The sequence below is a fragment of the Dufourea novaeangliae genome, unplaced genomic scaffold (genome assembly GCF_001272555.1).
Source record: "Dufourea novaeangliae isolate 0120121106 unplaced genomic scaffold, ASM127255v1 scaffold299, whole genome shotgun sequence".
In the NCBI taxonomy this organism is placed as follows: domain Eukaryota; kingdom Metazoa; phylum Arthropoda; class Insecta; order Hymenoptera; family Halictidae; genus Dufourea; species Dufourea novaeangliae.
The window spans coordinates 942,651-954,659 of record NW_015374192.1 but is presented as its reverse complement, the minus strand read 5'-3'; the positions used below and the strand labels follow the sequence as shown (position 1 = coordinate 954,659).

The 12,009-nt window shown below is 44.9% G+C and overlaps 1 protein-coding gene across 1 annotated transcript in view; it reads left to right on the top strand.

Moving 5' to 3' along the window:
• Positions 1-12,009, top strand: part of LOC107192206 (glutamate receptor ionotropic, kainate 2-like) — a 101,345-nt gene that overhangs the window by 69,751 nt on the left and 19,585 nt on the right. The window contains exons 8-9 of the mRNA XM_015581416.1: positions 9,422-9,523; positions 9,582-9,683. Coding sequence (XP_015436902.1) covers positions 9,422-9,523; positions 9,582-9,683 — 204 coding nt within the window. The remainder of the gene's footprint in view (positions 1-9,421; positions 9,524-9,581; positions 9,684-12,009) is intronic.

Genomic DNA, 12,009 nt, shown 5'->3' with positions numbered 1-12,009 from the left:
TCCACAATTTCGAGACGCGGGAAATGGGTCGTTAGAGTTTTACGGGACACGTAAATCCGCGATAATTGCCGTCGATAATTTTTTAAGGCTCGTACCACATCGAAATTCCCCGTCCACGGTGTACCGCTTCTGTCGAACATGGTCGTGTTCGTGGTAGAGACACCTCCTAGGCGATTTAGCCCACGATCCTGCTTGTCGAAACGGTTGCGTTGAATAGAGGCTTTGTTGAACCAGACACGATCGTGTACATTGCCTCTTCGAGGGATCAGACACGAATTCATTTGTAAGTATCAGTTGTGCACATACTTTTTACATAATGGGAAACTAGAATTAAGTGACTAAATGATTCACTGATTCCAGAATAGAATGTAATTTTGATTAACCTTTATCGGGATAGAATGGAGATCATCAGAGGCTCTCAGTACAAACTAGCTGAAATGAATAATTCTATAGTATTTTATCGGACCAGCGAGCGTTAAAATTGTACACGGTGCTCTTTTATCACGGTGGTCAGTACGCGTTATCTTCGACAAACCGTCATCGTCGCTGGCGGAACGCGCAATGTTTTGGATGAACGGTTACTGAAATTGCTGCCTGTCATGCCCCTCCCACGTTTTCTGTCCCATCACGGGTATATACTTCGCCCTTTGCGCCCCACATTCGCTCCTCTTTTTTCTTTTTTTTCCTTTTTAATCCACTCGTCCTGTTACTCTGTTCTACTTGTTTCACCTTCGTTTATGGATATTCTCTGATGTTTTGCTTCATTACCTTCGCATTCAACCGTAATTCGTGTCTATCTATCGCCCAATTAGTAACATTTTTATGAGGCTGACGAAATATTTCGACCATGCCAGTGGTGGAGTAAATGTTCATGAAAGTGTCCTACTTTTTCAACTGTTAAGTACGGAGATGGAAAAACGAATGTAAAATTATTTTTCAATTGGATCTTTTTGTGATTCGAAAATATGTTAAAGTATCTAACGAAGATATTACTTGGACGTGGAATAGATAAAAGTGACGAACATTTAAATCATTAGATCTTAAAAGAACTGCTTCTGAACTTACATTACCGTTCGAATACACTTTCTTTAAACAATGATTCGTTCAACGCGACGAACTTCGAAACAGAGAAACTACAAAGATTTCCTTCGAGTCCCACAGTTTACATACTAGAAAAATCTATCCAAAGATATCAGCCAAGTTTCCACGGAGAGCAATTTTCCAAAAAGTGATATCTCACTACATCCAGAATCCCTCTCGCCAGAGTTGATGCGGGAAGTCGTGGCTGGATTGCCGACGGTCTAACTAAGTTTCAGCTCCCTAATGGGGCATTTCGGCGCGATCCTAAATCCTGAATCGCGATATTACGCTTCTTCCACGCGGCTTAATTGAACCGAACGAGAAGTAATTGCCGCGAACAACCACCGGCTATGGGGATCGCGATTCCCGCAAACGTTTTGGGAATTCGCGACCGTTACTTGAAGTTTCAAGTGAAGAAGGGTAGAAAAGGGACAGGAAACAATCGCGACGATGCATGGTGGTTTTCACCTGTATAATGAATGATTCAATTCCTTCGACAAACTACTATAAACCCGATAATTGCACACCAGATCAACGAAAATTTAGGATATTCATAATAATATAATAACTAATATTGGTAGCCAATAGTTCCATTCTAGGTTACTCAGTGTTCGGCAAAATTTTATTTATCCATTAAATAATAAATATTAAATTTTCAGCCTCGATTGTAAGTGTCAAAAGTTTCTCTAGTAGTCTCTAAACAAAGACGAGTATTCGCACTAGTCAATCTCTGTCAAAACAATTCAATTCGCCGCGGTATATAAATGAAGGCACTTGGGGGGTGGGGTGCAGGCGTTAAATGTTCGTACTCGATGAACGTCGACGGTGGACTTCTAATTACCGGCTTAATTGCGATCGTTCACCTGGCCCCCGCGAGGTACGCCGCCGTGGAATATGATTACACGGGAAAGCGCATGCAAATGAGATTTCCTGCGTCCCCCACCCACCCCTCTAGCTCGGATTGAAAAACACATAGGCGGTCGCGGAAGGGGGGGCGCTGAAGCGAGGGCCGTAAGTGTTGTTCGTTACTTCGCCGCACAAAGACGCGAGCGGGATGGAATTGCTCGACAAAGAGGCCCTTCGGTGATTTCCACGCGTTAATTACACGGACGTGTTGTAGACCGCGAAATTGTAAACGTTGTTGGCCTCGACCGTTTTCGTCTCGTTGATCGCTTGAATACGAACCGTTTCCGGGAATAGCTGCTCTAATTAAACGGGTAAACGATCGCTTTACCTTATTAAAGTGGGGAGAGTAATTTGTAATTCCATGGATCTTGGATTTTTAATCGTTTGAAATTTATCAGTGATATTTCTGACCATTGACGGGATTCTCTGCTTAACCTTTCTACTGCGGCAATACTTTTGACGAATGGATCCCTTCTGCACGGAATATTCTATTGTTTATGGCACTACTACTATGCATGAAACGTGTATACACGCCCATAGCGCTAATAGCGACCAATTCATGGATCGTGTATACATACTTATAACACCGAAAGGGTTAAACTGTAAGACGCTTTGTGTAATTATGTGTATGATTTTTTGTGGAATTTTCTCGGTACATTTTTTATGTTTCTTCATGGCTAATTGTTCTTTAAGACCACGTCGAGTTAGTTTTTCCGATCAGAAAACCCGTAACCCATTTCCCCTGCGATCAGGCCACTTGTTGAACTCTAGCATACTCGGCAATTGAATTCGAATTGCTTGGGGTATTATGGGTCGAACGATTGTCGTTGACTATATAGTACTTCATTATACCGTGAACCAGACATATAGAGATCAGTTTAATTTGCAAAAATTCTAGAAAAATTACTCATTCTGATTAACAAGCAGACTGTCACAGTGAAAAAGGCCGTACATAGCCAGACACAATTTATTCCATTTTTTAAAGTCATATATCGTCTAATAACGGTATTTAAATAATACATCTTTGCAATGTACATATTAACCAGTATCTGGCTGTTGGGGTCGAGTGTGCTGCAATCGTTTCAGAACCACAGACGCAGAATTAATAGAGCAGAACAACGTCTCTTGCGCATCGTTCTCAATGTTCATTCAACGAGCACTCGAGAAAATGGAGGGGAAAAGAACGATGAATCGTGACGCGACCGAGAAGATAGAATTATGGGACGGCGCGGAGTTGATGACGTCAGCTAATTAAAGCTCTCTGGGGTCTGGTCTCATTAGGGAACAGGTCGGTTGAAGAGCGGAAAGAAAAACGTGTGCGGTGGAATAAAAAAGACAGCGGCGGGAAAGACGAAGCCTGATAAATCACGACTGGAACCCACGGTTAAACGAACACCGAATGCCAATTTTTTTATAACGCGAACAATTCACCAAACATTCGTTAACTTTCTGGTTCACTCTCCCGTTAACTTTCCTCTGGTCTGTTGTGCTTGGATCGCCCGGATATGAAGCTCATCCGCCGCGAGCTAGCATTCAAATTTAAATCATCTAACCCAAGCGTGGGATGCCTGGCCGTCTAGACGCGGTTTGCGGCTCGTGGATGCATCGGGAAAGAGGAGAATGTAACAATAACGATCCCTTCGTTCGTTCCATTTTCCTGGGGAAATTGAACGGATTCGCGCCTATTTCCCGACGATGAAAATGGTCCCGTTGGTACGACCGTGAAAGAACAGGAAAAGGATAAAAAGACTCTAGTAGTATTCCCTTCGGAGGAGAAGTTAAGGTAATGACCGACGCAATTTGCTGTCTGGAAAGTTTAAACGTCAGGTTGTTCTCAATTTAACTATAGATATTAGAACTATTGTAATCATTGTGGGTAGAGGAGGGGGGAAGTTTGTTCCCTTTCACAGAATTCAGGATGTGCGCTCAGTTCTACCAAATAAAGGGACACTATAGGGTAGATGTTCTGATTACAGCCACCTTGAGATTATAGTGTAACTTCATTTAATCATTTTACCTACTGGTTAACCTAAAAATCGTTTCAGTTTGGAACATAATAATCTCTTCCTTAAAAAAGTGATATTAAAAATCAATTTTTAGTAATTATTAAAGAAAAAGAAAAATATAATAAAAGTAATATACTAAAACTAATTGGAACAATGGGTTATCATTCTATCAATCATGTACTCTCGTCCCACACTTCTGCCCGGTAATCTATTCCTCTCATTTTACAGTAAATTATTCTACATTGCAAGGTTTACAATTCCCGCTCTTCACTTTCTCGCTCTTCGCGATTCCACGGATTAAATCCGTTTCAAGGGTCGAGATTCAGACGTCCAGGGTAAACGCGGGTCCATTCGCAAATGGATTCTCCGTTTGGTTCCCTCAGGGGCTCGGAAGACGCCTTTAAAAGCGTCGCGTTTTTCTCTCCGCGCTGGTAAAAGATAAGGGGGTGGGTGAGGGACTAATAGTAATTAAGTGACCACGTCAGAGTACTTCGGGTAATCCAGTCGACCCGGTCCAGTTATTACCCTTTTAATACGGCGCTTATGCCGACAGAACTTAACGAGCATTCGTTCCCCACAACGCCAGAAGTTATCCGTGGTTGCTGGGCCAAACCGAGATCGCAAGTTCCAGCCGCTTTAACCCGGAGCAGAAAACCGACCCCTTAATTCACGTGGCTCATGTTTTCTTAACCAGCTGCTTTTGGACGTGCTGCAAACGCGCGTTTTCACGATTTTCAACCGCTGTCCGTCGACCGCGAGTGCTTTCGCAATTTCATATTTTCTTTAATCCGTTTGGTATCATTACATATTTTGCTTGATTTCGATTAATTCTGTAAACTTTATCGGGCCTCTGATCGGGGCTGTTGGTCATCGAGCAGCTGCACGGGTTCTCGCGATATCATTTGATAAATAAATAGGGAAATCGGCTGATTCTTTGGCCGGAGAGAACGCGCCGCTAAATATCGACCCGGAAAAACGATTCTTTGCTATAAATATGCATTTCTGATATTTGTTTGTAATTAATAATCGTGGGAGCGGTTACTGTCCCCATTCGCGTGTGTTTGTTCAGTGCCCGAGGCGCATTAATCATCAGCAAATGTTGCACCGGAGAATTCTCCGGTAACCCGAAATTGAAACAATATAACCGCGGGAACGGCTGTTGCGCAAGCGTTTCTATGCAAAGAGCATCAATTGCCTCGTGGGAAATGTAATCATCCCCCCTGGTGGGTGTACGTTCGAATTATTCCTGGATGAATAAGCTGTTTCCCCCCTGTTTCGAATCTATCCCATTTCCTTGTTGCGATAGTCCAAAGGCATCTTTCTGTGTGATCTTTTGTACCTATTATACGCTATCTCTATGTTCCGTGTAACAATCTGTTACCTGTGTGCTTTTGTGTAGCCTGTGAATACACGTGTATATTTTGTATTCGGTATACAGGTTGGTCTCGATTGATGAGAGATCAAAGAGTGTGCCATGTAAGCGTATCTAAATTCTCATGTTCACGTGGGTCGTTGATCGAAATAAAGTAAACAAACGACGACACGTGGCGAGGAGTCGCGGAAGGGAGGAAAAAACCTCGCGATTCTTTACGGTCCGCGGTCACGAGAGATCTAGCGAAAGAAAAGAGAGCACAGAAGACACTCTATATCAAAAGAGAGTGTCCCGGTGAAATCCAAGCGGAACAAACGTCCGTTTCTAAGCCTCTCATATTCTGGACGCGTGGGAAGGATATATGCGCGACGAGGCGGAAGAGGAACCGGAAGAGAACCACCGACGACACAGTTTATGAACGACTCGACCCTCCACGAGACAAGAAATTCTACGGTGAGACGAACGATTTAAGTTCTCACGATCGTCTTCGTCCCTTCGGCGTCGGGTTTATCGATTACGGTCACGATCCAGCAATCCTCGGGAAGTTTGCTACTCAGGACTAATTAGCGAACTTCCACGAAACTGTTGACCAGTGTCCGAACCGAGGTACATCTTCGACGGTCAATTCTAATCTTTGATCTTAACTGCACTAGAATGAAATCAAAGACTTGGAACACGATTTTCTCTTCGAATTAATTCTAGTATAAATCTCTTCTACCATAACGATATCAAATTTCCATACGTAAAAAATGATTTCTCAAAGAAATGATCAATCACAGTAGAAAAAAAATTCCCTAAAAATTCAGACTTTCATAAAAACGTTGACCACACTGTTAGGTAATTCTGACATCGACGAAACGTATCCCTGAAATTATTAAAGTAATTATTTAAATAAAAATGGTAAGTTTCAGCATCTTTTTATTATTTGAGCAGCGATTCCATTGGTTCCGTCACGGTTCTCCACTATCCAACTGAAACGAAGATTCGCGCCGGTATCTCCGTTGAACAAGCGTCAGTTGCAAAGGCCGTGAAACTTCTGGATCGCCTTCGAATCGCAATCTTCCAAGGCTCACGCCCGCTACCCCCCTAGAATCGATCGTATTCGTATTTATGGAACGCTCCGATACGTCGCGGAAACCCGTTCGCAATTTTATGGCCGACGTTTATGCATCCCGTCCCCGTGAATCTTCCGCGTATCTGTAACATGCTGGAAAGACGCCGGGTACAGTGTTCAGGACGTGTGCAGCGGTGAACAACCCACGACAAATAATATTCTTCTCGCGAGGCACTCTCGCAATTCTTCTTTCGGTTACGATCCATCTATCCCCAGCCGCGTGCGGTATTAAACGTGGCGGGGGAAGGAGTGGAACGAAGGGAACAATCGACGACGCTCGCTCGTCTCTAACCGGCAATAAAATCGGACATCGAATAGCCCGGTGAGATTATTTTGCTCGTCGATGAAGCAGAAAAATATTTGATATTCCGGTAAATACCCCGTGTACAATATAACCGGCGGAACTGTTTCTGCCTCGTTTCGTCCTTTTCCTCCCTCGGTTCTTCCCTCGACGTGCAGATACTACGGGGAAATCGAAATCTAATAACGCCGCTGGCGAACTGAACGTCGATTGTAATCAGTAAACGCATCGATGATCACTATTGTCTCCATTGTATAGTACGAAGCTCCTGTTAAGCTGTGTTGGTAACACTGGATTCTTAATAATTTCAATATTACGCCATTATCTTTAATCACCCCATACATCCTATGATCTTTGCCGTTAACTCAACGAAATCAATTTCATCTTTCTCCATCCAGCTTCCACATTACGACCATCGGTTACCACTACACCTATTCCCGTTTCACCGCCAACGGCATCGTCTCCCGCTCTCAATATCAAGAAGTGCTTTACCCTTACGCCCTCTGGTCGAAACACGCACCGTTTATATCCTCACGGGCGAGAATATACGTCGATAAAAAAAAAGTCAATTTCACTTTACGCCCACTCGTAAACGGGGGCCAGCAACAAGCGCGAAGGGACGGCCGGTTTCGCGGGAGGAATCCCGGGGGGATAAATGGATCGTCATCGCCTCGTAATCCGGGGGCTCTAACCTTTGCGCGAAACGCTCGTAAGAACGGTTGTTATATCCTACTATATTCGACGGGATGGGGATTTTATAGCCCGGGCAGTCGAGAACCGGTTCAGGACGTCCGAATGGGTTTGCTTGAAGCTGGACTTGCTACCGCTGCGACGAGTATCTGTCTTCCGAATGCTTAATTAACGCTTATGACGCCGATTCTTGCGCTGGGTACGCCGACGAAACTTGGTAAATTGCAGCCGTGCATCATCGCGCCCCCATCCCTCCCCCCATTTCGTTCCTTTACCCTTCTGTGACTCGCTGAATGAAACGAACGCGAATAAATTGCGAGGAAATCGCTACGGAGGATTTTAGCGCGTGTTGCTCGTTATTTGGTGGATTGGGCGAGGATGGGAGTATTATTGCAGGAGCGTGTAAGGCAATCTGTGAGGGAATATGTATCTTTTGCGACGTGAAGGTTGGACGTTGGAATTTGCAGAGGTTCTGATACTGAGAGAACAGAAGCATTGGAGAAGACTCGTTGGTGGGAAGATGTCTCGTTTAGGAGCTCTTCTAGTACGCATGTTATTCGAGGACGACTTCAGACGATTCCAGACGAAACAAGTTCCCTAGAAATTTCGCTCTCGGCCGAAGAAAAGAAGGACATACGATTCCAACCTAACGGGGGCGAGTTTGAAAAAAAAACCTTTTCGCGATCGTTGAATCATAATTGGACATTTGCATCCCGGTCAGTGGCCCTCGATGGTAGAAGAAACGGGATGGGCGAACGCCAAAGAGATTAAAAACTCCGTCGACCGGGAGCTTCCCCGGCTTGTTTCTTAAATTTATGCGTTCCACGATCCCACCCTGAAGTCGCCCTTCCACCCACTCCTTCCCTTCCGCCTCCATCACCCCTCTGGTCCAAGCTGAGCTTCGTCATCCGGCACGTCCTCGAAATATTTCCGCGAGAACGCAGAGAACGCGGATCAACGTCGCCCGACTTTTCCGCCTCTGACTTCCCGAGCCCACCAAAGCCAACAACCGAGGCCGGTAACGACTTCCGAAGCCGAAGAAGGGAGTCACCCGCGATAACGACTTTTTAAGTGGGAAAATTTTTAACGCATCTTTGAGATCCTCTGATCCCCCGGACGGCGTATCCTGTTGTTATGCTTATACGCTCGCGGATGAATCACTGTTCGGGGTGGTTTTTCACAGAAACTCCGGAAATCTACGGTATTTCAAGATCCACGATCTTCTAAACTCCTTGACCGTTCAGGCAGTTTACGCGTTATCTGTTCGCAGCGCGAGTTATAACTTCTTTACCTTCGAGAATGCTATCGATCATACGGCTGTACCTAGCACAGGTGATCGATCTGTTGCGTCTACTTAGGCAAGACGTATCCCTATAACGTAATACTTAAGAAGGATTTGGTAGTTTCTATAGCAAGAACTGTTATAACTAGACTGCGGAAAATTATGCAAATTCACAATTTCAAGCGCTGGTATCTAAAAGTTAAAATGGAATTTTATATTTTACAATAGAAGCATTACTACGATAATAATAACCTATAAATAGTGTTAAACTCCGTTAAAGTCTTTATTTTATTGCATTGTCCCAGTTAGGGAACGCTATAAATTCATAAATATATCCGAAGTCTAGTTGTACAGTAAATCTTTAATGCGTGGTCGAAGTCTCCTCGGCACTGAACATTAAATATTTCATAAACTAATAACCATATGCGTTGCCTTCAGAATTCCATGCTCTATCACTGTGCTAAACCTCATTAAAAAGTCAGCGCCCCACCTGGGGATCTCTCCTTGTAAGTGCCGAGTACCCTTCCAACACTCATCGAAGATTTATTGCAACACTAAGATTATAATTTTTGAATAGCGTATTTGTAGCAATCTATGCGTTCGATTTTTACGTGTTTGTTTGAGAAAGTTATTAACATACGCGATGAAGACTCCCTTTGTCTCGTTCCAGGTGGAGATGAAGGGCATATCCGGGCCGATCGAGTTCAAAGAAGGCCGTAGGATTCAATTCAAACTGGACCTGTTGAAACTGAAGCAACACTCGCTCGTTAAGGTACGTTCGACCAGGAAGTAAATCGATAACACGTTCGTTAAAATGGATGCTCGAATAGGTCGGTGAATGGCGTCCAGGCGCCGGCGTGAACGTGACCGACACCGCAGCGTTCTTCGAGCCGGGCACCGCGAACGTCACTCTGCTCGTGATCACGATCCTGGTGAGTGTCCTTTGAAAACCCCTCACAAACATCCATCGAAAAAAATCATATACAGGCTGTTAGGAAAAATGTGGGACACTTTGACTGAACTAAGACAACGTCTTCGAGACTTCGTTTTCGAGTTAATAATTGTTGTTAAAAATACAGGCCAAATATGTGTGAAGTACGCCTGGTGCGATGGGTTATACATACTGCTTAAACTGTTGACTCCCAGCTGATACACAGACTGGATTAATGATCCAATGAAAGTAATAAATAAAATATTCATGAAACAAACGAATAACGCTCCTCTTAAGTAGAATAACCCATTATGTCAGTCGTACTTGCGCGTTTTTCGCCCATATTTTCAACAAATTGAACACTTGGCGGGAAAAATATCTCCAAAAAGAGGGAAAAAACGTGGTATGTTACATTCCAACACCGACCGTGCAGATTTTGTTATTAAAAATCTTTAAATCACTCACCTGTGAAATTCCAAATTTGTAACATACATTCAACGTTTTTCCTACCAGGTATTCAATTAGTAACTCTGGAACGAAGCCCGGAACGCAATTTCGCATAGTTTTGCATCTATGTAGAGTCCACCGTCAGAAAATATCCCACATTGTTATCAGCAACCTGTACAAGTATGTGATCCTAACCAAAAACACGTAGCATACGCCGTGGAAAAGATCTCGTTCCTCTCCAACGTCGCGTAACAACGTTCGAGCGTATTCGTGGATAACGCAGCGGTGCGCCGTGCGTTTTTCCTCTCCGATACTCGCGCGGGCGGCTGGTGCTGTCACGATCGAACTATCGATGGCACACGGTCGACTTTAACGACCGCACGTGCAACACGAGGACACAAGGCCAACGACGGGGAAGAATTTAACGAACTCTGAAATAGTGACGATTCGACGGCCGGTGATCGGAAAAATTTCTCTGCGACTGTGTGCACACGAGAGCCCGTATCGAATCGTTGGTAGAACAGCTACGCCGGGGGTGGTTTCTCCCAGGCGGGCGAAAGCGATAACGCGTGGCCAACCCTCTCGGCCCGAGATCCGAGGGTATTCGCGATCGGAGGAAGATATTTACGGGCTGAACGGTGGCCGGAGGGGGAGGGGGCGAGTAATAAACAGCGATTGTGTCTTCCAACGTTACAGAATCTCGTACTTTATGCCCGGTATACGTTATACGAAACGCGCAATTCCCTGGCCCGGAATAGGAGCTAAAAACAGCATAAAACTTCCCCGTTTCGTCGTGATGACCGACCGCCCCGCGGCGTTTGTCCCTCGAACCGCAGCCTCTTCCGTGCGCTACGGGCGAAGTGACCAGGCCGGGTCGAACGATTGTCTTTTGGCTATGGTCGAAAGCGATTTAACTGACCGATCAAGGTCTTCTATCACTGTGGTTAATTTCTGAAACGATGTTACTCTCATCTTTACCGTGGAACTATGTTGGAAACTTTTAAGAAAGTTCTCAGGCTTGGATAAGTAAACACGAATCACAGTAAAGAATTTGACCATCGTACCTGCAAAGTTGATTCCGCTTCGACCATACGCCACCCGCTAGAGATCGCGATTACTCGAGGCGCGTGGATCGAAATTTCACCGGCGTTCGCCGCCGAATCGAGTGATCCTCCTCCGAGGAGATAGCAAACGATCGCGGTACAGGATGTCCGATTAATCGCAGCAGTCTCGTGTATCGTCCCTGATCTGACAGCGTGTTCCGTTGTTTGCATGGGCGCCGTGTTGTTGTTGACGACGTGCTGCGCTGTGTCCTCCCGACAGGAAATTCCGTACGTGATGATGCACTACGAAAAAAACTACACGGGGAACGCGCGGTTTTACGGTTTTTGCGTGGACCTGCTGGAAGCGGTGGCGAGGGAGGTCGGCTTCTCGTACCGGTTGGAGCTGGTACCGGACAGGAAGTACGGCGCGAAAGACCCGGAAACCGGGGAGTGGAACGGCATCGTCAGAGAGCTCATGCGACATGTATGATTTGGTTTGTTTAATTTCTTCTGAATCGTTCACCACCCCCGCAGCCTCGCAACCATATACCACACACGTTCTACGTACATACATGGTGTCCGTAGGTAAATTACAAAGACACTTTCACGCACCTCATCCGTTGATATTTCTAGTCACTCCTTTTTCTATATAGATCAATTCACCTCAACGATAATAACACTTTGCTCGTTAGCGAACCATTCCATGTTTCTCAGACACATCGTCAAACACGAATGCACCTTGTAGTACACTGTAAGCTAGATATACTGGGAACACAATTCACGATGCACTCTTACAATTAGTACAGAATTTCACGGTGGCTGTCATCGAAGAGGATG